Here is a 25,985-nt window from a genome sequence, read left to right on the forward strand (position 1 = left end):
ATGTCGTTTTATCTCAATTCCAGCCAATTCTGCATTGAAAAAGTAAAACGTCACTCCTCTTCCAAGCTCTGCGGTGCGCCCAAACAGTGGTTTACCCCCACATATGGGGTATCGACGTACTCAGGAGAAATTGCACAACAACTTTTGTGGTCTATTTTCTCCTGTTACCCTTGTGAAAATAAGAATTTGTGGGCGAAAAGGTCATTTTTGTGTAAACAAATGCGATTTTTTATTTTCACGGCTCTACGTTATAAACTTCTGTGAAGCACTTGGGGGTTTAAAGTGCTCACCACACATCTAGATAAGTTCCTTAAGGGGTCTAGTTTCCAAAATGGGGTCACTTTGGAACTTGTGGGGTTTTTATCCACTGTTTAGGCACATCAGGGGCTCTCTAAACGTGACATGGCATCTGATCTCATTTCCAGCCAATTCTGCATTGAAAAAGTCAAACAGCGCTCCATCTGTTCCAAGCTCTGCGGTTTACCCCCACATATGGGGTATTGTGCAATTTCTCCTGAATACGCCAACAAAATTTATGGTTAAATTTCCGTTTTTACACTTGTGAAAATAAAAAAAAAAGGTTCTGAAGTAAAATGTTTGCAAAAAAAGTTAAATGTTCATTTTTTTCCTTCCACATTGTTTCAGTTCCTGTGAAGCACGTAAAGGGTTAATAAACTTCTTGAATGTGGTTTTGAGCACCTTGAGGGGTGCAGTTTTCAGAATGGTGTTTTTTTCATAAATAATCGCAAGTAATATCGAAGAAATGTTACCACTAACATGAAGTACAATATGTCAGGAAAAATCAATCTCAGAATCAGCGGGATCTGTTAAAGCGTTCCAGAGTTATAACCTCATAAATTGGAAGTGGTCAGAATTGTAAAAAATGGCTCAGTCATTAAGTACCAAATTGGCTCTGTCACTAAGGGGTTAAGCGTCAACCATTTAGATTACACATCGTGCGTTATGAAAGTGGTCTGTGCAATTACCCAGTGTTAGATAGCTATTTATAGCTGTCGCTTTGTCTTGGCGTTTGAGTGGAAATCTTGTCAGTATCTGGAAATTACATACACAAATCAGTTCAATAATAAAGAGTTTATTCTTATACCATGCGAGTCAGAACCATGCACTATGTACATTTATTTAAGGCAAACAACAATTGTTTCGTTATTCCTGAGTATATTGACACAATCAAATAAAGGAGTATGCAAATATTTATCACCCAGTAAAATAACTAATTCTGCACTGTGTTTCACAGCAAGATTTACAAGCAAGTACAGGCTGAAAATAACTCACATGCTTTCTGGCACCGAGTAACCAATAACCGCAGCAAGCCTATTTGTAATGCAAGGGAAGCAGCTTAGGGTTAGAAATCCGACTATAACATGACAATGACTATGGTTAGTGGGATTTGGGAGAAGGATACATCTAGAACGCCGATTACCATAAGCAGATCTAGTTTAGTACAAGTCCTGTCCTAGTTGTAAATTTATACATCTCTATAATGAAGACTGATACGACAGTAATGGACTCGGATGACCTACCCCCTGTTCTTATACTGCAGATGGGGCGAGGGGCACAATGTGCCATTACGCAGGCTTTCACTTCAGAAGTTACACTATTTGAGTTTAGTTACTGAACGGAACGTTTTGATAACTGATGCCAAGATGCTCAATGATTTACTAACCTGCCACCACCATCGATTGCAAGCTTTATGCCTACACTGTTCATAGGCAAAAAACTTTCATTTAATGGTGCAGGCAGGGATACACAGAGCACACGATTATTGAGGACTACATAGCAGGTGCTTATCCCTGAGTGTAGTACCAGGAGTGCAGCAGATTAAAGGGTTTTATCAAAATTAGGGCTGAATTTTCTGCTATTATGTAGACACTCATGACGGCAGACCAGACACGGGCCTACATTTTTCATTCCTACATTATGTTATTCAGGTCATGTAGCAGCCAACTTTACCCACCCCATCATAACACTACATTCGACTCTTCGCGCAACTTTCTCACTTTGGCATGTTTTAGATCTTATACACTAGTTATAAGGAGTAGAGTCATCCACATATTGAAGACACAAAAGAGCACAGTAAGACCAAAAACACTCTGTTGCAAAAAAATCACAGTAATAAGCAAGTGCTAGTAAAAAGATGGAAAAAACAGGGTATTTGGTTGATACATTTTTTGCAAAAAATGTATACTAAGCTGCTCCACCAAACATCAAGGTATACCCATATAGAGCAGTCCTGACTGATGTATGCAATCCCTATCTGATGTATTTAAAAACCTGATCATCTGTATAGTACCTATATAAGCAGACTGCTCTATATGGGTATACCTTGATGTTTGGTGGAGCAGCTTAGTATACATTTTTTGCAAAAAACGTATCAACCAAATACCGTTTTTTTTCCATCTTTTTACTAGCACTTGCTTATTACTGTGATTTTTTTGCAACAGAGTGTTTTTGGTCTTACAGTGCTCTTTTGTATCTTCAAGTTTCTTGGTGGTGTGTGAACATGTTCCTACAGACTTGTTCACTGTGCAATTAGCCCATGTGTTCCTGTTTCCATAATCATCCACATATTGGCCGAATTTGCTTTCTGAAAAGTAAATCGGGCACTAAAACATCTTCAAAAAGTGGCCTTATCTGTTTTGTTACTTTCCCATGGTACAGTTAGGTGACACATAAAATGTCCACAGAGAACATGGAAAGGAGAAGCTGCCACACTCTGAATAGGCTGGACCAGGAGCATACAAGCCAAGCTGCCCCTTCCAAGTATTTACCACAAACAATAGGGGCTACATGGCAGCAACATAGACTTGGGTGACGAATCTCACCAAAATTGTCTGGATTTGCAAACAAAAATTTATCATCCATGAGATTTTGTTAAAGCTGAATATAGTACAATGGATGGCATAGAATGCAGTGTACGGAAGTTGTAGTGAAGTGTCATGGCCAGCGCCAACTAAAATGTAACCAATGAATGGTAATATACAAGAACAGGCCTGAAAATGTTCTGCCAAAGGGGTCATGTAGATGTACATGAAACACTGTCCAAGCACTGACTGCAATGCACAAACTGTCCAGGGAGCCTGACCTGTACTTGAGAGCCTCATATATTCTTGTTTTAGGCCATAAAAAGCCACCAAGAAAGGACCCTTACTGACCTTGAATTGTACATTGTTTCCACATACGTGAAAGGTTATCAACAATGTGTGTATAATGCTAGGCACACAAAAGAACATTTACAGACAATCTATAGGTCCAGCTCCCATTTACTGTATTTTACTCATTTAAATAGTATCTTTAAGTCCACAGCGTTTTAAAGTCATCAGCACTCTTCCCCATTTGGGGTTCACAAGGTAAACTCCCTATCAGTATGTCTGTAGTGTGGGAGAAAAGCGGAGAACTTGGAGGAAACCTACACAAACACGGGGAGAACATACAAACTCCTTGCAGATGTTGTTCTTGGTGGGATTTGAATACAGGACCCCAGCGCTGCAAAGAAATAGTGCTAACCACTGAGCCACCGTGCTTTACAAAATAAGTTTAGTAATGGCAGCAATTGCAGATGGCCCAAGGCAGGCATTAAAGAATAAACAGACTAAAATGTTGAGGGTTTTTGATGATCCAAAAAACTGAGATTTAAAAAAAAATATATAGAAGCAAATTGTAGAACTCTCTGTACATCCAAGCATTGGTGTTATCCAATTTTCTTTTAGCTGTCAGTGAGTCATCTATTCGAATAGAGGCAGCTGTAAAATACCCGGTGACCTGCTTTGGTCATGCAGTGATTCACAGACAACAAAACTATGTTGCTTGAAAATCTTTTACAAAAATCTTCAGGTCCATTAGAATTCTATAGGAAGTCATGTATAGAATATCAGTAAAAAGTATTTCATCTCTGCGGATCGGTCTGCTTTTGAAAACATTTGTATTCCCCATAAACTAACAATTCTAGAGCATCTTTAAACAAAAAAAAACAAAACACCACAACTCTGCGCTGTGCTGCGCCTCTGGTACCCCATTTCATCTAGGCATTTATGAATAAATTGACAAGTGGCTGTTATCAGTTGGGTGTGTGTGTCTATTCACACACTGACATTATACCATTAGAGATGACAATGAAATAGCGTGAAAAGACAGCCTAGGCTTATTTATATATTTCTAGAAGGAAAAGAGGAATGACGCAATGTGAATGGAAAAGTACTTGTTACTACCAGTCTAGTGGTGACTGGTCCTATTTAATATTCAGACCATAACTACGGTAACAATCTTTACATTTTTGGCACAATCAAAACAATTTTAAGTCTTTATATACCATATTTTTTAGACTATAAGACGCACCTAAGTTTTAGGGGAGGAAATTTAAAAAAAAAAAAAATGAAGCAAAAAATGGTCAATTCTGTACTTAGTATCCCTTATCCTGGCATGCACGGCTCCCTCATCCCCATCCTGGCATGCACGGCTCCCTCATCCCCATCCTGGCATGCACGGCTCCCTCATCCCCATCCTGGTCTGCACGGCTCCCTCATCCCCATCCTGGCATGCACGGCTCCCATCATCCCCATCCTGGCGTGCACGGCTCCCTCATCCCCATCCTGGCGTGCACGGCTCCCTCATCCCCATCCTGGCGTGCACGGCTCCCTCATCCCCATCCCTGGCGTGCACGGCTCCCATCATCCCCATCCTGGCATGCACGGCCCCATCATTCCCATCCTGGCATGCACGGCCCCATCATCCCCATCCTGGTTTGCATGGCTCCCTCATCCCCATCCTGGCATGCACGGCTCCCTCATCCCCATCCTGGCATGCACGGCTCCCTCATCCCCATCCTGGCATGCACGGCTCCCTCATCCCCATCCTGGCATGCACGGCTCCCATCATCCCCATCCTGGCATGCAGGGCCCCCTCATCCCCATTCTGGCATGCACGGCCCCATCATCCCCATCCTGGCATGCACGGCACCCTCATCCCCATCCTGGCATGCACAGCCCCATCATCCCCATCCTGGCATGCACAGCTCCCTCATCCCCATCCTGGCATGCACGGCCCCCATCAGAAAAACATTAAAAAAAACCAACATACTTATCTTGCTGCATTCCCCGCAGCGTTTTGTTCTGATGCCAGCAGCTGATTTATGCTTGTAAGCAGCGCATGGCAGGGATATCATGCGCTGCTTAGAAGCCAAGGACAGCTGCCTGAAATACTTACTGCTCCCCATGCCAGGACTATGTGCGTGGAGAGCAGTGACTATTCATTGCCTCTTAATAGCACAGTGTTAGCCGCAGCCGCCAGGCGTTCACGTGTGATGCTACTAAAGGGGAATGAATATTCACTGCATTCAAGGCCCATGGGAGAATGGAGAGCAGTGAATAGTCATTGCCTTAAGTAGCAGGCACATGCGAAAGCCAAGCAGCTGCGGCTTACTCCCGTGCCCGCTATTATAGAGCAATGAATATTCACAGCCTTCCACAGCCTTGGACGTGGAAAACAGTGAATATTCATTTCTCTTTAGCAGCTGGTACGGGAGTAAGCCACAGCCGCCGGCTTCTGCCTCCTGTGACCCGCTGCTCCATCACTGCCTCTACCCCACCTCAGCCAGACCGGTACATCCGGACTATAAGATGCACCGCCCCCATTTTGCTCCATATTTTTGGAGGAAAAAAGTGCATGTTATAGTCTGAAAAATATGGTTGATTAAAGGATAGGCGTTTGAAGATGAATATTCTATAAGGGAATAGCACACCAAGAATAGCCACAAAATGGAATTTTTTTTTTTTTTTTAATGCTTTTAATTTTCTACCCCCATTATAAAATAAAAAGTTATTATACCGCAAAGAGAAATATAGCAATGTTTCAGGTAATATACCCTTCATGAAGCTAGGAATAGGGTATGTGGATGCCTTTCTTGGATGACAAAAATGCAGAATATCCACTTGTACCAGTATATGAAGGGATGAAATCACTTGGCTATCTAAGGATCCAGAGAGAGCGAGTGGAAATGATTATCCACAGGAGAAGGGAGCCAGTACTACAACATGGTGTGGATATAGAGGAATGCGGCACTTCTCATCCCTTACAGCAGCACGGTCACCTTCAAACGCCGGTCTCTCTACTTATTAGAATGAAGCATATACATAATCAGTAACATGGTTAGGAACATTTTATTTCGGAATACGTGGTTGTTCCCCAATCCAAGTAATATTGGACTTTTTAGACAATTTTACTTTTACATGTTATGTCCGTTATTAGGAAACACAATATGTTCATTTGTTCCAATATGAACCTGTATGTATCTCTCATCATACATTACAGCTCCAATTCCTGACACACTTTGAAGGGCACAAAGCACATTTCTATTTAGTAGCCTGATCTTTCTATTCGTATACAATGTGATAGATCTACAATTTCTATACATTGGGTTTGCTCACTTGACCTGTGACATGGTTATTTTACAGCAGGGGTGATGGTATTCATTTCTACTAACAGATTCGACTCCCATCTGATAAATCTGTTCAGAAATTGTAAATGGACTACGCAGTATAAAATTCATTATCTAAAGAATCCAGTTCAACATTGGTAACCCCAATTATGATCATTGTCAAACGGCGTCTCTTAAAAGATGAAAGTTGAGAAGTGCATAATTACGATATTCTCCCGCAGGGCTGCGTTTAGGTCTATTTCAATAGAAAATATAAAAGCAGGGACCATTCATTGCATTGCTTATATAACAAGGGTATCTTAAAAGAAAAAACTACACTGTCTAAATATGCTGCCATTCTGTATACTAAGTGTAGTCATACTGGCTCTGTTAATAAATAGCTTGGCAAACAAATATAAAAGGATTTCTTTCTATTCAATCTTTTCCAATTTAAAGAAGCACTCCCAAGCAAATTCTATTATTCTGCAATTCCTTCTCAAAATTACAGTTGAGCGAATATGTTCGGATTCAGTCGCCGAATTTAAAATATTCATGCCGTATTGTTACCCTATTCCATGCCGAATTTATGTTTGATGATCGGTTCCGAACATAATCGGTCATTTCTACTCCCATCGACTCCAATGACATTTGATGAATATTGCATAAATATTCGCCACTGATCATAATCGGAATCAAATTTTGAAAAATTCGCTCAACTCTACTCAAAATGTGTACAGTGTAGCGTAATATTTACGGATGGCCATCTTCTCCAGCGCTGCTCCCATTCTCTTCTGAGCCATATCTCTTCAGCTTTGTCAGGTCACACAGGCTTCAGTGGGGCCACTTTCCAATGTAAGTCTATGGGGCCGATTCATCAAAATGTTAACGACAAACCATTTTATAAAGTTGAAAAATATTTGGAAATGAATTAGCGCACAAACTTTGCTATGTTTGGCATCTTTCAAAGAAGCTGGAGCATGTTGTCCACCTGTCAAATTTATCAAAAATTTTGCCACTTTATTGGTGCAACTTATGCCAGAAATTTTACTCCAGTTCCGCACTTGGGTAGCATTTCTTGCAAGGAACACTGAAGCGCACGCCACTGAGAAGATGAGCCGAATTCATGCACCTCTTTCTCCACTACACCTTTCTTCATTAAGACTGGCGTGTACAATACCAATCTTAATGAATCAGGCCCTCAAAGCTTCAGAAGAAGGCTCTACAGAGTTGCATTGAAAAAGCCATTTTTGGTTCACACAAACATATGCATGTTCCAAATAGTCTTGTTGGAAGTTAAGTGGTCCAAAAGAGGATAGGAGCAGCTAGAAACTGGAGAAGACCACAATCGGTGAATATACTTCTACTACATTTATAAGTGATTAGGTAATAAAAAGTTAGCTGGGCGAGCGTCTTTAAGAACTTGAATCAGATGACATTTCCTATGGACATCTAGCAAGTGTTTCCTAAAAAGCCCATACTTCAGGTTCCCATACATAGACTAAAATGGACAGAACCTGCAGATATTGGCGGGATCAGACAAGTCTAATATGCATAATGGTCCCCCCAACTCTCCCTCGATCAGTTGTGTTAAGAACAGACAGGCAGCGGCTCTCAGAGAATACCCACGCACTTTCCTGTGTATGGGGAACTCCGGAGATAACAATTCGGACAACAACTATATCAGATGACAGCCATCTGTAAGGGAGGATTTAAGACTTCTGGGCTAAATAAAAGACTTGCACCTCTCTTCTAATGAACATTTTCCTTCACACAGTTTAAAATAGTCTCAAACTACAACATGAAAAAAGCTTTTATTAATAGAACTGAGAAGTCGTGCACTTCTTATGGTATCACAGAACCTGTAATTAAAACACAATCCAGCCGCCAAATTGGACGTCTCTAAACCTGGAAACTGTGCCATGCACTCTGAATACAAAAGGGACTTGCAAAATATTCCTTTTTTTGTCAAAAAAGCACCTGACTGACAATTCATAGATTTGGTCCTTTTGATTTTACAAAACTTAGTGTAACCACTATGCTCATCATCTACAATATGCAATATCTAGGTACACTTTCCACAGACAAAAAAAATAGCTACCGTACTTTTCTTTTTTTTCTCAAGACTCAAACTTAATTGTTAAGTGCTGTGGAATATGTTGACACTATATACATTAAATTTATGATTATTATTATTAAACAAAACACAGAAAATTCTTCTCCCATCCAGAGATTGGTTACAAAGAAGCGCGCCACTATTTATAGTATTTTATATGTTTGACATGTTAACTTCACACTGGCTATCGGAATAGCTACCACCACAGATTTTTTTTTTAGATTAGAACATTGAACATTGTCAGCAATTCCCTAATGTAAAAGCAAGACCATTCTGATCACTAGGCATTGAAAATTCACTATGAGGGCCATCAACAGAATGCAGGTGCCATTTACAGCGGTCTGTTGGATGACATTGGCGTGGGGGGATGGGGTTGCGGCAGCTTCTCTGAGTAGCCAGGCTACAGGATCCAGACTATAGTACATACACAAGCAAACAGGAGCAATGCTACAAAGGACATTTTAGTAGCGAATCACCAACTGCCAGAAATCTAGGTGCCTTTAACAATTATTTTTTCACATTTAATTTGAGGAACGTGTTCTGCATACATTTGGAAGCCTACAATACAGCAACAATGGATCATGTGAATATTTCTTGCAGCTGCCTTAATAAAAAGAAAAGAAAACAGAGACAACAAGCTAAATCGTCCTGAAAGTGCCACTGGTATAATACAATATAAAGCAGGGATCAGACGTGATATACTGCTTATCTTGGTAATTTACACCGCGGCCTGATGCTACTGCACAATTTCCAACTAATACCATCGCTTCTTTATCCAGAAATAGCTGGCTTAGTCATTGTGCTGCTTTCTCTTAATAATCCACTGTGAAAATGTTCTCGGAGAGGGAGGAACGGAGCAGTAATTTGTTTTTTTTTGGAAGTGTGCAATGCTAGTTCTCTGGTGATTAAATGATTACTGTACTGACCTTGGATTACTCCCCTGCACCTGCTGCCATATGTGGGGCATGGCGCTCAATAAAAGACGGAAGCTCCATGGGGTGTGTCAAGTGGGAAGAGGGAAATTAAACACATTCTGATTATCCATTTAACATGACAGCCTAACAGGGATTATCTCGCCATGGCAAATTTTCTGGAAACATTTGTGTGTATTTTTAACCATGTGGGCCTTAAACATGCTTCCTTCTGCTAATAGGACTACACATCATATCACTGCAATTAACAGGAAAAATCTGTCCGTAAGACAAAATGCAAGGATTTTAATTAAAATGTTTATTATTCAGAATACTGCAGAGTGTATTGGAATGTGACAGGGCTGGCCTGCCTCTACATCCACAGAAGTACGGTATGCCAGCAATATCTCACTGCTACAAAGACGGAGCACTTTGCTTACAGACACGGAGGCTGGCGGAGTAGAGCCAATGCTACTAGTAGATGCACAATACTTCTCTTTGATACAGTACACTCTGCAGACAAATAGGCAAGACAAAAATCCCCACTTACAGAAAATACAAAAAGGCACTATATCCCCAAATGGAATGAAAACCATGACACAAATCATTGAAAACACATAATATATCCAGTTATCCAGTTCCAGAGTTCATGTCTCATAATTTATATCCTATATTTGTTTGCAGCTTTATACAGATGTTTCCTTGGACTCGGACACCGGTGGAAGGAATGTTGACACTTCCTTGTAAGTAAGACCTATAGTGAGCAAAAGACATTGGTCATGCACAAAACAGGGAATCGAATCTATGCTTCCATGTCATCAATATATTATCAAGGTCAGTGTTTCCCAAGCTCTGTCTTCACGGCCCCAACACATCATGTTTCCAGGCTTTCCTTAGAAACTGCTGCAGGTTCTCACCTGTGCAATACGGATGCCTTAATAATAATTCCATCACCTGAGCAATACTGAGAACCCTGAAAACATAACATGTTGGGGGACTGGACTTTGGGAAACACATTATTCTAATTAACTTTTTGTGGATTTTATCACTTTTTCAGGGTTCTTTTTTTAAGCCATAAAAAAAACAACCAACCACCACAACAGAAAGATCAAATTGCTCTTTACTCTGTGCACCTCTCTTTAGGGCATAAGCTGCTGAGCTTTGCTGATTGAAAGCAATGAAGGCCGATCTTTGATGCTGGATTGGTTGGCACCAGTGTGGTTACACAGAGTGGTTACAGTAGGCATAAAATGCCCATAGAATGCAGCAGGAAGAATAAGGCATGGAAACCATGGTCTTTTATAACGAAATACAATCTCAATCCACAAAGAGCTTCTACGTGCTAGGGCCTCAATGTCAGGTCATGTAATGCAAGATGGAAGACTGTCTTTACTTATATACATAAAAAAAGCGTTAAAAACAATGTACGATACGGAACTTAATACGCCCTAGCCCTCCTTTTGGAGGTTTTCATACATACACCATAGTATTAGTACTTAAATTATACTAAAAGGATGTAGAAAAGTGAAAGAAATCCTTAAAAATAAAAAAATCTTAAAGTAGGATGGCAGTAATAGTATCACAGCTCATATTCCCAGGTAGATGGGCAACTTGCAAGAGGGATAGAAGCACAAGTTGCTCTAGGTCAGGTGCCACTGGTTGCAAGGGCGACTAGTACGCAGCTTCTGAGCGCAAGCTTGCTGGTGCCAGGTGGAGTCGCTCGTGTCCAGGGAGCTGGAGATGCCAAAAGGCTGTGGGAGCGCTCCAAAAGGAACACTGGCAGCCAAGCAGTCAGAATGCGGTCGGAGAACTAGATGAAAGCAGCATAAGATTGTAGTATGGCTAAATGCATTGCTAAGGCTACGTTCACATTTGCGTTGTGCGCCGCAGCGTCGGCGACGCAACGCACACAAAAATGCAGCAAAACGCATGCACAACGCTGCGTTTTGCGACGCATGCGTCCTTTTTTTGGTTGATTTTGGACGCAGCAAAAATGCAACTTGCTGCGTCCTCTGCGCCCGGACGCGTGCGCCGCAGTGACGCATGCGTCGCAAAACGCAAGTGCAATGCATGTCCATGCGCCCCCATGTTAAATATAGGGGCGCATGACGCATGCGGCGACGCTGCGGCGCAGACCGCAAATGTGAACGTAGACTAATAATGTATTAGCTGCATTGGTGGCAACAACTAGTAATGGGAGCTTTAGCTATAGTAGAAGATATAAATTGTAGATTAATACTATAAAATGGATGTGTGTATGAAAAGGAGATCTAATTAGCATTGGTGGGACACATGTCCAGTATTTAATTCATTTTTGGATCCATGATTGGACCATAAAATAAAATATTACAGAATTGGACCCATTGATTTAAATGAGAATGGAAGTGCAATACAATGTATTCCATTTGCTTTCCTTCCATCTGCTATCAGTTTTTTTTTTTTTTTAGCAGGAACAATAAACATGCTGCACAACACTTCTCTCTTCTAACAAATGGATGTGTTTATTAACTCTATAGAGCATACATAGTCATCCGTTATGTGATCCATTGTCATATCTGTATTTTAGCATAGAGCAAGCCCAGAACACCAGAGGTATTCAGAGACACCGCTAGTAAAACCAGACCCATTACAAATGGAAGAAAATTATGTTTAAATTCATTTCTCTTTTAAATCTATCTATTTTTTTAAAATAATGGATCCATTCAAAAGCAGAAATTTCTGTTTCCATGTGACACACATTTTTGTGTTGTTTGTAGCGGATGAGTTACAAACAGATGACAACTGGACATCTGAACAGAGCCTAAACTGAAAAAAGTGCTAAATAATAGCAAAATGTGGAAAAGCATTATATATGTTACTTCACACACCCACCCATTTATACAAGTACACATGTACATAAACGATAAGGAGCAGTGTACACAGAAAGGACTGGTATAACTGGTATTGATGTGCACTAGCAGATGATTACACAAAAATAATGTGAGCGGCTGCTTGTAATAATAAATACTACTGAAAACTGGTCTCTAGACTAGAAGCACGCTGTAAATGATGTATTGTATGAAGACTGTATTTTGTAGTAACAGACCCTGGTTTATATCACTCATTGTCTTGCTGTATTCTCTTGGAACCTAACACCTGCGGTGATGTCTATCTAACCACTCGTCACCAACCAATCATGCACATCGACCACCCTTGTGAACGGAGTCATCATTGACATGATACCGACAGTTCAATTCCATGAGAGCTCCCGGTGCTACCACTCTACAAGACATCAGTGTGGAGGAGCACTGACATCACCGCATTGCGCAGACCAACTGCTTATACAATTCAGGAGGGGAGATGGAGGTGCAATGAACAGGCAATCAGGACTAGGGGAGTAGGAGCTTTATAGTTTTTTATATTATGGCACTGGGTTGGCCATCACACTGTGCCTCTGCATGTGCTGTTGTGGCCAGGATATGCAGTGTGTCTGCGGGGTGAGATGTGGGAAAGGTGGTGGCCATGATTCGATGTGCACAAGGAGAGTGCTATGTAGGAGATGTGGTGTGTGTGTATACACACATGGGGGGGGGGGATGTAAAGGATATGTTGACTATCATGTGGTATGTGTGTAGCGACCATCAGCGGATTATAATGAGGGCAATCATTGTAATGTTTTGTCACCGCCATCTGTGGCGCACATATCGCAGCAGGGTGCTTTCCTGGCACTGTGGTGCCAATGATGCAAATGGCATCGCAACTCCAGTCGACTCTGCTGTGACTTACCAGGGCATTGAAGTTATCAGCTGGCGCCGGCGTGATAAAGTGGCCAAACAAGAAACGCAAATGATGAAATTCATCTTGTGGTTGTTGTTTAATCTTTATTTTCTGTTTTGAGTTAATGATATTCCCGTGCTACGGGGCGGCCTGTGGTGCTCTGATTAGGTATTCATAATGCAGACTGCTGACAGGTCACTGATCCCTCACTGACCTGCCCCCTAGTTTACATCATGAATATATGTACATACTGGGAAAAAAAAACCTGCAGGCAGGTGCCGGCCGTGGTACCAGCGCTGCAGTATAATTGACGACCATTATTCTGTATTTGTGTGTTGCAGCCATCATGTGATATGCATGTGTGTGGGGTGGGGTGAGGTTGTGACGGCATCATACAGTGTGTGTGTGGGTATGGGAGTAGGGCATGTGGTGACAACATATGGTGTGTGTGCACATGCATGGGGGGTACTGTGGTGGCCATCATAAGGTATCACTGTCTGTGATGTGTGGCACAGTGGTGCAAGTGTGTCATCCTCTGTGTGGGGCACTGTGGCTAGATCATACTGTGTGTGGCGGCATCAATTAGGACTTTTGGTTTGGGGCCGTATGATTACTATGCATGTATTATTAGTATTAGTGATGAGCCTAGTGATAGTAGTAGTGATTCCCTAGCAACCAGGCAACCCCCACATGTACTCAGGCTGGCTAGTAGCCATAAATCATGCAGTTGCGTCAACAAAAACTAAATCTCCGAGCAGTCACAAATACTCGGAGACCACCCAAGCATGCTCTTGGGAACCCGAGCAACGAGTACACTCGCTCATCACTAATTATTAGTACTGAAGTGTGCACTCAGAGGACTTTATAGGTTTTAAATGGTGGCATTACTAGTTTTTGATTTGGACACTCCAGGGGCATTATTACTTTTTAAAGGTGAACTAGTGAACTACCGTACTACTTAAGAGGACCCTTTGTTTTTTTGCTTTTTTAATAGTGTGTTTTTTCATTTACTAATAGTTTATTTTGCAATTAAATCATTATGTAGCATTAGGTGTTTTATTCCATAGAGGTATGTTAATGTTATTTATTCATTATGTAGCAGCCATTAATTTTGTTAATATTGTTTTATGTATAGTGCGTTTTAGTAAGAACCGTAATATTTACTCCTTGTATAGCAGCAACCATGGTATGTATATGATATTAACATCTGTATAGATTTTCTTTTAAAGGGAACCTATCACCAGGTTTGGCCGATACAAGTTACGACCACCCCCTTTCAGGGCTTATATACAGCATTCTATAATGCTGTATATAAGCCCCCAATCCAACCTGTAAGAGAAAAAATAATATACTCACATGCGGGGCGGTCCCGTCCGATGGGTGTCGATGGTCTTGGTCCAGCGCCTCCCATCTTCTTGATGATGACGCGTCCCTGCATCATCCACGCAGACTCCCCAAAATCTCACAACTGTGCAGGCGTATTTATCTGCCCTGTCGAGAGCAGAGCAAGGTACTGCAGTGCGCAGGCGCCAGGAAAGGTCAGAGGGGTCCAGCGCCTGCGCACTGCAGTACTTTGCTCTGCCCTCAACAAGGCAGATAAATACGCCTGCGCCGGAGCAAGTTTCCAAGGAGCCTGTGTGGATGATGCAGGGACGCGTCATCCACATGAAGCAAGCAGGACGACAGCATCGCAAGAAGATGGGAGACGCCGGACCAAGACCAGCGACGCCCATTGGACCGGACCGCGCCCCGCAGGTGAGTATAATAAAACTTATTTTTCTTCTCTTACATGTCGGACCGGGGGCTTATCTACAGCATTACATAATGCTGCATATAAGCCCTGAAAGTGGGTGGCCGTACCTCATATCGGCCAAACTTGCTGACAGGTTCACATTAAGTAATAGGGCATATCGGTAGACATACTTCAGGGCATACAGCAAAGATGCCGGAGTAAAAAAACTGAACAAAGGAGTAATGCTTGTTTAATTATCTTTGAAGTACCAAATTGTTTCTTAAAGTGGCTTTCCAAAAATTGTATAAACTGACCAGTTACATAATTCAAATGGCTGCCCATCCTAGTCACGTCTCTGAACGGGCTTAAGTCTAAGGAAATACCTCTCCTGATACCTGTGTGACAACTGACAGGGAAGCCGTATCATAAGCACACATAGCAGTGAGCATAGCTGTGACATGATAAGAAATAAATATCAGCTTCAGTTCTCTTCGCACCATCAGCCAAGTAAAATAATTATTTCTTCTCCTGTCAAAACCCTACTCCGGTAACTCTCTGGTATATCTGCTCGCGATACAGCTCCTCGGTCTGATAAGACAGATCTCGAGAGCTTTGTTGACTAGGATGGAATGTCATTTGTAATAAAATGGCTCCAGTCATGGAATTCATTCTTGGTGTACCCCTTTAAGGTGCATTTACACTTGCCAATATCTGGGTACAAGTGTTCCAAAACACTTGCTCGTTGGGTAAAATGATTTTTAAGTTTGATTCAAAAGTTCTTGGCAGTACATCGTTCCGTGTGAACACGACTTATTGCTGAGAGTAATGATATTTTATGTGCATAGAACCATTGTTTAATGATCGGTCAGCCTAAACATGTAGCTTAGATGTTGTTGCGTTAGTGCAACAGCCACAATCAGTGTTAATACACAGCTAGCTCTTGATAAAAAAAAAACAAAAAAAAACAAAAGCGTGGTCATCACTTACACTTCCATTCATCAACAGGAAGGTCTAAATTATCACAGGAGTCGTCATAAGGATCTGCTTCCATCTCATCATCAGAATCATGGAACTGCTCAAAGTAAGGATGACACAGAGCATCAGTCGCTGTTATTCTCTTTTCTGCATCCAGCACCAGCATCTTTTCCAGGAGATTGACAGCTGAGGAGAAAACAGGTAGCAACAACAATATGACATATAATAATTCAACATTTTGTGGTAGTCAGAACAGCATGACACGCTTCAGACATCCTAAGCAAATGACTTCTACCAAGACAGGAACAGTGTTGCTAATGGATCAATTCACTAGACCTTGAAGTAGTACAATACACTAAAGAAATCCTTACTTGTGTCAAACTTTTTAGAATAATTAAAGTAAAAAATAAAAAAATCTGTTTATAAAACAGCCAACCGCGTAGTAGTTTCTTGAAATCAGTTCATTGCTTTCTTGTAATCTAAGATTACCTAGTGGGTTTGCATATCGCAGCAATAATCCAAAGTCTTTCTTCTGAACTTTTGGCAGACTCTTGATATAGTTTTTTGCCTATGACAAATAAAATATCAATTTTCAATTATTCCTATATACAAGTTGTAACAGTTATTTGATATCTGTGGTCGCGGCACATAAAAAGTACATATATATAGGAGGGATGTATGACTCTTTATACAATGATTTACTTACATCAGGGCTCTGAAGTTTCTGCACAAAATCCTGAGTTGGTGTCCCTGTAATTTTCATGATTTCGGTCAGCTGATCCAGATCTAAAATTTTCAGTTAAAATCATAATTGTTCATAAAGATTCTCTATTGCACTGCTCAGCAGCATTACTGCACCAATTAGCTAATTTTAGTTACTGTACTTGCATTTTTAGTGCCTGTTTATGGTATCTATTTCAGCTGCTGTTTTTTGGTCATTCAAGTTTTGTACTAAAAACTAGTTTGATTAGGAAATGAAATGTTTTCTCAATAACCCGATTTTCATAAAACTTCATTGATAAAGTCATGTGTGGATTTCTTGTGTTTTTACTACAGAAGAAAAAGTGTGTTTTTTTTATCTGCAGGATTTCCATCCCTCATTGAAGTATATGAAGAAATCCCCAAATTAAATGTAAATTTACTGCAATAGAAATTGGCATGCCGCAGATTTCAAAATCCACCTTGTTGGAACTGTAATATGCTGCATTTATCCGCATGTAAATACGTAGCTGATGAAAACGTGACATACCTAAAACTACCTTTTAAAAGTAATCTGTCAGTAGGATCATCTCTCTTCTAAGCCATCTATATGGGCACGTAGGGTATAAGAAGTAGAATAAAATGATACCTTGATATCTGCGATCCAAAGTCTTATTCCAGAGAAATCCATGCTTTTCGTACGATGCGAATAAGCTGTTAAAATCTACAGGCCGGACAAAGATCTCTTTAAGAATCTGACTCCAGGACTTATTTTATAAGAAAGTTACCAGTGTGAGACATGTAGATAGGGAGAGCAGCCTGTCAGTCATTACATGTCTCACACTGGTAACTCCTGCCGGTTCCATATAAGATAATCTCTGGAGGCAGATTCTCTTGCAGATCAGTGTATGGGCCATAGATCTTAATAGCTCCTTTACATATTAGACAAATGTGAGTTTTTCTAGAATAAGATATCAGATTGCAGATATCAAGCTATCATTTTAGTCAACTTCTCATGACCTACATGCCCATATAGAGGTTTTTGGAGGGTTGATCCAACTTGACAGATTCCCGTTAAGATCTGTAACATATAAGTCAAACCCTGGCTAAGGTGGGAAAATGATGGACATATTGTGAAAGATTAATAAATATTACAGGATTGTGAAATAGTTGTGTCAATTAATTAAGATATTATATCCATTACAGAAGAAAGGACTGCTTGAAAGGTCCAATTTAATTTGTCCCATAGTTAAGTCTTTACTGTGGCATCCAACCACAGGCAAACTGCTTTTTTTCTCTGTATGCGGCACATAAAGCGTTAATACTAATTACAGCTTCTCTTATAAGAACAACCATTCCCTAAGTGACGCTGAAGAACTTGCAGAAAAGGGAACGTACATTTATTTTTATCTGAAAGAGATTTTTAATTATCTTTCCACAGTGCAAGTTCTTTTCCTTGTTTTAATGCAACATATACTCCAGCTTCATCAATTAAGTAGCACACTGTCGGTTCCCAGCTGTGTAGATCATAGGCAGCTAATGGCACACTTGAACACACCACACATCCTGCACAATCATGAGAGAATATTACAATACATGGTTTCTAGTGCTTGTAATAAGGAGTTCCGTAGTGTTAACTAGTAACCTCAAAGCCAAGCTTTGCTTTTCTTGCTTTGGAGTTAGGAGCCTGCAATGCAGGCTTAAATCAGGTATAATAAAATCCTGCTTACTAAGAAGGCTTGCAGCTCCATGGGTTAGAAATCAGAAGCTCTTACCTACTCCTTACTGAGAAATGATACACAGACTATACAAACTGTTATTTCAGTATCTCAAAAACATAGAAGCTGGTAGCAGGGCACTTTGCTAACAAAAGTAGCCATTATCAGAAGCGGTCTATCATCCCACGATGCATCTTGCCAAATAACTTGCTTTCACCCATACTTGTAGCCTTTAGTCATATTTACTCTACATACCCATGACGGATTTCCTTCACCACAAAGAATACCTACACCACATATTGTGAATATCGCTACATAGACAGAGGGGTTGGGACACAATCATTAAACCAGGTGATTCCTTCACTCCCACAGGTGTATAAAATACAGTACTTAGCGATGTAGTCTTCCTTTACCAACATTTGTGGAAAAAAGGTTTGTTCTATGGAGCTCACCAAATTCGAGAGTGGTCCTGGAATAAGATGCCACCGATGTAACAATTCAGTGAATGACATTTTATTCCCACTTAAGTATTCTACACTCTGCTGTGAGTGACATTACTGAAAAGTGGAAACGTTTAGGAACCACAGCAACTCAGTGGAGGTCACAGAGTGGAGACCACATACAATTACAGAGTGGCATCGCCCAGTGCTGAGGCACATAGGGCAGAAAAGTCAACGCTCTGCTGACAGTATAACTGCAGAGCTCTCTATCTCCTCTGGCATGAACATCAGTACAAAAATAATGTGCTGGAAGCTTCAAGTTTTCATACACAGGCAGCATGCAAGCCTTGCATCACAAAGCAAAACATACAGCTTTACATAGAGTTGTGTAAAGAACACCAGAGCAAGGGAAATGAGTTCTGTGGACTGACAAATCACTACTTTATCTGGCAGTCTGATGGACCTTTGGTTTGGCAAAAGCCCGGAGAACATTACCTGCCTGACCGTATCGTGCAACCTGTAAGGTTTGGAGGAGGAAGGATAATATTATTATGAGGTTGCTCTTCACTAGGTCCCCTAGTCCCATGAAGGGACACAATCTTTAGCAAGACATTTTGAATAGTCGTATACTTTCAACCTTCAGAGAACAGTTTCAGGAAGGCCCTTTTCTGTTCCGCCACAACTGTGCTCCACTGCAGAAAGCATGTTCCATAAAGGCAGCTGACCTTAACAGCATGAAACACTTTTGGGATGAACTAGAAAGGTCAAAATTCAGTCACTCCAAAATTTTGAAGAAAACCTTTCCTGAACAGTGGACTTAAGGTAACTTCACACGAAGCGACGCTGCAGCGATAGCGACAACGATGCCGATCGCTGCAGCGTCGCTGTTTGATCGCTGGGGAGCTGTCACACAGACCGCTCTCCAGCGACCAACGATGCCGAGGTCCCCGGGTAACCAGGGTAAACATCGGGTTACTAAGCGCAGGGCCGCGCTTAGTAACCCGATGTTTACCCTGGTTACCAGCGTAAAAGTAAAAAACCAAACAGTTCATGCTCACCTGCGCGTCCCCCGGCGTCTGCTTCCCGACACTGACTGAGCTCCGGCCCTAACAGCACAGCGGTGACATCACCGCTGTGCTTTCACTTTCGGGCCGGCGCTCAGTAAGTGTCAGGAAGCAGACGCTGGGGGACGCGCAGGTGAGTATGTACTGTTTTTTTTTTTTACTTTTACGCTGGTAACCAGGGTAAACATCGGGTTACTAAGCGCGGCCCTGCGCTTGGTAACCCGATGTTTACCCTGGTTACCAGTGTAAAACATCGCTGGTATCGTTGCTTTTGCTTTCAAACACAACGATACACGGCGATCAGACGACCAAATAAAGTTCTGGACTTTATTCAGCGACCAGCGACATCACAGCAGGATCCTGATCGCTGCTGCGTGTCAAACTAAACGATATCGCTAGCGAGGACGCTGCAACGTCACGGATCGCTAGCGATATCGTTACAAAGTCGTTTCGTGTGAAGGTACCTTTAGACTGAGATGAGAAAAGCTCCTCCCTATAGTGTAGTGTGCTTACTGCATTTATTTTTTTTCTAAATTCCACGGCTCACAAGAGAGCAAGGGATTCGGAGTGCAGCAGTACAAGGTAAATGGAGTGATACTCACTGAAAAAATCCCTTTGGGAAGAATAAAAAATTAATAGATTACCTGATGGTGAAATAATACCAAGTAACTTTCTGCGGAAAAAGGATACGGTCATTGCCCTTGAAAAGAGGACGCCCAGTGTACATCTCTGCCATGATACAGCCAACAGACCAGATGTCCACTAAAATGAAATCAGATAATTAGCTCCATTATCTAGATCTACGTCTGTATAATATTTGTTCGATTAAATTACCTTGATAAAACCGTAATCACATTTATGCAAGAAAAGGCAAAGCTGAGCAATATTTACCTAATATCAGTAAGATCAACTAAAGTACTTAAAATACTACCTGAATATTTGTGCATTAATAAGCCTGGCTATAAAAAGATAAATGGGACAATCAAATCCAAAGTCTATACCGAACAGTACACTGGTGTAATTATTGACGACTACAGTGGCTCACGAAAGCATTCACCCCCTTGGCTTTTTACCCATTTTGTTGTGTAAATATTTTTGTAATTATTATTATTTATTTATATAGCACCATTGATTCCATGGTGCTGTACATGAGAAGTGATTTGTGTGTGATGCATCAGCAGTAAATAGTTTAAGTTGGTGAAGTGAGAAAAACATAGGCAGAAATTAAATTTATGTGATCAAGTAACTAAAAATTGTCATGTGCATATGTATTCACACCCCCTAAAGTCAGTACTTTAAAGAGCCTCCTTTTGCAGCAATTGCAGCAGCAAGTCACTTTGGATAAGTCTCTATGAGCTTTCCTGAGGGCATAACTGCTCCAGCTCCTTCAAGGAAAGGTACCGTTACACTAAACGACTTACCAACGATCACGACCAGCGATACGACCTGGCCGTGATCGTTGGTAAGTCGTTGTATGGTCGTTGGGGAGCTGTCACACAGACAGCTCTCTCCAGCGACCAACGATCAGGGGAACGACTTCGGCATCGTTGAAACTGTCAACGATGCCGAAGTCCCCCTGCAGCACCCGGGTAAACATCGGGTTACTAAGTGCAGGGCCGTGCTTAGTAACCCGATATTTACCCTGGTTACCATTGTAAAAGTAAAAAAAAAAAATAAATAAAACACTACATACTCACATTCTGATGTCTGTCACGTCCCCCGCCGTCAGCTTCCCGCACTGAGTGTGTCAGCGCTGGCTGTAAAGCAGAGCACAGCGGTGACGTCACCGCTGTGCTCTTCTTTACGGCCGGCACTGACAATAAGTGCGGGAAGCAGACGGCGGGGGACGTGACAGACATCGGAATGTGAGTATGTAGTGTTTTTTTTTTTTTTTTTAACTTTTACAATGGTAACCAGGGTAAATATCGGGTTACTAAGCGCGGCCCTGCGCTTAGTAACCCGATGTTTACCCTGGTTACAAGTGAACACATCGCTGGATTGGCGTCACACACGCCGATCCAGCGATGACAGCGGGTGATCAGCGACCAAATAAAGGTCCTGATCATTCCCTACGACCAACGATCTCCCAGCAGGGGCCTGATCGTTGGTCGCTGTCACACATAATGAGATCATTAGCGGGATCGTTGCTACGTCACAAAAAAGCGTGACGTTGCAACGATATCGTTAACAAAATCGTTATGTGTGAAGGTACCTTTAGATGGTTTCCTCTGGCAAAATGCAATCTTCAAGTCTAACCACACATTCTCAATTGGACTAAAGGGGTTGTCCACTACTAGGACAACCCCTTCTTAAACTAAATGTTGGCCCCGATAAAATCAAGCCTATACTCGCATCCCGTGACAGCGCCCTTCCCACGGTGTTGTTGTGCTCCCCGGGACTTTGATGCAGTGTTGTGACACATGGCACCGGCGCCCAATCCACGCAGGCGTCACTGATTATGCCTTTGGACAAACTGAATATGAAGAGGAAAGGCAGTGCTGTAGCTGATTTTGAACTTCCTCTTCATGTTTAGCTTGTCCGGAGACAGGGACGCCAGCACTGATTGGGCACCGGGCATCACATGTCATTCAACCGCATTACAGTCCTAGGACCGTGAGTGTCGACACCACTGGAACAGAGCTGGCATGGGAGTATAGGTTTTATTATTTTATCTGGGCCAAACATTTACAGTTGAAACCAGATGTTACATACACTATAAAAAAAAAGACACATGCATGTTTTTCTGAATATCTGACATGAAAATCAGAACCTTTCCTGTTTTCGGTCAATAGATGGAATGTTTTCAAGCATTTTTATTACTTACTGCAAAGGCAAAAGTTTACATACACTAAGATTACTATGCCTTTAAACAATTTGGACTGCCCATATGATGTCATGTGTTTGGAAGTTTCTTGGCAACAACATCTGAGTTAATTAGAGACACACCTGTGGATGTATTTTAATGCACACCTGAAACACAATGCTTCTTTGTGTAGCATCATGGGAAAGTCTAAAGAAATCAACCAAGATATCAGGAAGAGAATTGTGGACTTGCACAAGTCTAGCTCATCCTTGGGTTCTCAACTGTATTTTAAGAAGGGGTTGTCCTTGTAGTGGATAACCACTTTAAGGTCTAGCCAACTCCAAAACATTTACATGTTCCCCTAAACCACTTAAGTGTTGCTTTAGCAGCATGCTTGGCGTCATTTTTTCTTGGTGTGATTAGCTGTGTTGGTTTGACCCCAAACATTGTGTTTACTTGGTGGACAAAAAGTTTAATTTTGGTCTCCTCTGTCCACAGCACCTTCCTTGATACATTTAGGAAGTATCCCACATGTCTTTGCAAACTCAAATCAAGCCTTACAATTTTTGTGTGTAAGTAAAGGCTTTTTACTGTCCACTCTTCCGTAAAGGCCACCTCTATGGAGTGTACAGCTTATTGTGGTCGTATGGACAGATACTCCACACTCTGCATGGGAACTCTGCAGCTCCTTCAGGGTTACTTTTGGTCTCTGTGCTGCCTCTCTGATTAATGCCCTCCTTGCCCGGAATGAGTGTGGGTGGCCCTCTCTTGGCAGATTTACTGTGGTACCATTATCCTCCATTTGATAGTGTTCAGGGTGATCATCAGAGATTGGGAGAATATTATATATACCGTATATACTCGAGTATAAGCCGAACCCCCTAATTTTGCCACAAAAAACTGGGAAAACTTAATGACTCAAGTATAAGCCTAGGGTGGAAAATGCAGCAGCCACTGGTAAAATTCAAAAGTAAAAATAGATACCAATAAAAGTAAAATTAATTGAGACATCAGTAGGCTAAGTGTTTTTGAATATCCATATTGAATCAGGAGCCCCATATAATGCTCCATACAGTTTATGATGGGCTCCATAAGATGCTCCACATTAAAATATGTCCCATATAATGCTGCACAAATGTTGATTATGGCCTCATAAGATGCTCCATACAGACATTTGCCCCGTATAATGCACAACAAATGTGGATTATGGCCCCATAAGATGCTCCATACAGATATTTGCCCCCATATCATGCTGCACATGGCCACATACAGATGCCCCATACAGATATTTGCCCCCATATCATGCTGCACATGGCCACATAAGATGCTCCATACAGATATTTGCCCCATATGCTGTTGCTGCGATTAAAAAAAATAAAAAAAATTACATACTTACCTCTCCGGCCCCCGGCACTTGCTATAGTCACCCGCTCCCCGTTCCACCGCTGACCGCCGCCGTGTCTTCCCATCCTCTGCACCGACGTTCAGGAAGAGGGCGGCGCGCACTAATCGCGTCACCGCACCCTCTGACCTGAGCGTCACTGCGGAAGACACAGCGGCGCCGACGGTGGAACGAGGACCAGGTGAATATCGCGCACTGCCCCCGTCATTCTTACCTGCTCCTGGCGCCGTCGCTGCACGTCTGTTCCCCGGCGCCGCATTTTCTTCCTATAGTGAGCGGTCACCGTTACCGCTCATTACCGTTACCTCCCTATGGGAGGTGGAGCCGCATATTCATTACTGTAATGAGCGGTACCATGTGACCGCTCACTACAGGAAGAAACTGCAGCGTCGGGAAGCCAGGGACCTGCAGGGACCGCGCCAGGAGCAGGTGAGTATTATTAGACAGCCCCTGCGGACCCCAGGGTATGACTCGAGTATAAGCCGAGAGGGGGGACTTTCAGCCCAAAAAAGTGGGCTGAAAATCTCGGCTTATACTCGAATATATATATATATATATATATATATATATATATATATATATATATATATATATACAGTGCCTACAAGTAGTATTCAACCCCCTGCAGATTTAGCAGGTTTACACATTTGGAATTAACTTGGCATTGTGACATTTGGACTGTAGATCAGCCTGGAAGTGTGAAATGCACTGCAGCAAAAAAGAATGTTATTTCTTTGTTTATTTTTTTTTTTAAATTGGGAAAAGTTTTTTCAGAGGGTCATTTATTATTCAACCCCTCAACCCACCAGAATTCTGTTTGGTTCCCCTAAAGTATGAAGAAGTAGTTCAGGCACAAAGAACAATGAGCTTCACATGTTTGGATTAATTATCTCTTTTTCCAGCCGTTTCTGACTATTTAAGACCCTCCCCAAACTTGTGAACAGCACTCAAACATGGTCAACATGGGAAAGACAAAGGAGCATTCCAAGGCCATCAGAGACAAGATCGTGGAGGGTCACAAGGCTGGCAAGGGGTACAAAACCCTTTCCAAGGAGTTGGGCCTACCTGTCTCCACTGTTGGGAGCATCATCCGGAAGTGGAAGGCTTATGGAACTACTGTTAGCCTTCCACGGCCTGGACAGCCTTTGAAAGTTTCCTCCCGTGCCGAGGCCAGGCTTGTCCGAAGAGTCAAGGCTAACCCAAGGACAACAAGGAAGGAGCTCCGGGAAGATCTCATGGCAGTGGGGACATTGGTTTCAGTCAATACCATAAGTAACGTACTCCACCGCAATGGTCTCCGTTCCAGATGAGCCCGTAAGGTACCTTTACTTTCAAAGCGTCATGTCAAGGCTCGTCTAAAGTTTGCTCATGATCACTTGGAGGACTCTGAGACTGACTGGTTCAAGGTTCTCTGGTCTGATGAGACCAAGATCGAGATCTTTGGTGCCAACCACACACGTGACGTTTGGAGACTGGATGGCACTGCATACGACCCCAAGAATACCATCCATACAGTCAAGCATGGTGGTGGCAGCATCATGCTGTGGGGCTGTTTCTCAGCCAAGGGGCCTGGCCATCTGGTCCGCATCCATGGGAAGATGGATAGCACGGCCTACCTGGAGATTTTGGCCAAGAACCTCCGCTCCTCCATCAAGGATCTTAAGATGGGTCGTCATTTCATCTTCCAACAAGACAACGACCAAAAGCACACAGCCAAGAAAACCCAGGCCTGGTTCAAGAGGCAAAAAATCAAGGTGTTGCAGTGGCCTAGTCAGTCTCCTGACCTTAACCCAATTGAAAACTTGTGGAAGGAGCTCAAGATTAAAGTCCACATGAGACACCCAAAGAACCTAGATAACTTGGAGAAGATCTGCATGGAGGAGTGGGCCAAGATAACTCCAGAGACCTGTGCCGGCCTGATCAGGTCTTATAAAAGACGATT

At 42.1% G+C, this 25,985-nt stretch overlaps 1 protein-coding gene and 1 long non-coding RNA gene across 2 annotated transcripts in view; one reads left to right on the plus strand and one right to left on the minus strand.

Annotated features, from left to right (window-relative positions):
• Window positions 1–25,985, plus strand: part of LOC143776029 (uncharacterized) — a 52,151-nt gene that overhangs the window by 4,080 nt on the left and 22,086 nt on the right. The gene's annotated exons all lie outside the window — the stretch shown is intronic.
• The window catches only part of MAPK12 (mitogen-activated protein kinase 12), a 194,029-nt gene continuing 169,121 nt past the window's right edge, over window positions 1,078–25,985 (minus strand). Inside the window, exons 8-12 of the mRNA XM_077264916.1 lie at window positions 20,529–20,600; window positions 16,624–16,703; window positions 16,407–16,485; window positions 15,930–16,103; window positions 1,078–10,208 (exon numbers count right to left, since the gene is read on the minus strand). Of these exons, the coding sequence (XP_077121031.1) occupies window positions 10,141–10,208; window positions 15,930–16,103; window positions 16,407–16,485; window positions 16,624–16,703; window positions 20,529–20,600 (473 nt within the window). The 3' untranslated portion in view covers window positions 1,078–10,140. The remainder of the gene's footprint in view (window positions 10,209–15,929; window positions 16,104–16,406; window positions 16,486–16,623; window positions 16,704–20,528; window positions 20,601–25,985) is intronic.

The sequence above is a fragment of the Ranitomeya variabilis genome, chromosome 5, assembly GCF_051348905.1.
Source record: "Ranitomeya variabilis isolate aRanVar5 chromosome 5, aRanVar5.hap1, whole genome shotgun sequence".
Classification (NCBI taxonomy): Eukaryota; Metazoa; Chordata; class Amphibia; order Anura; family Dendrobatidae; genus Ranitomeya; species Ranitomeya variabilis.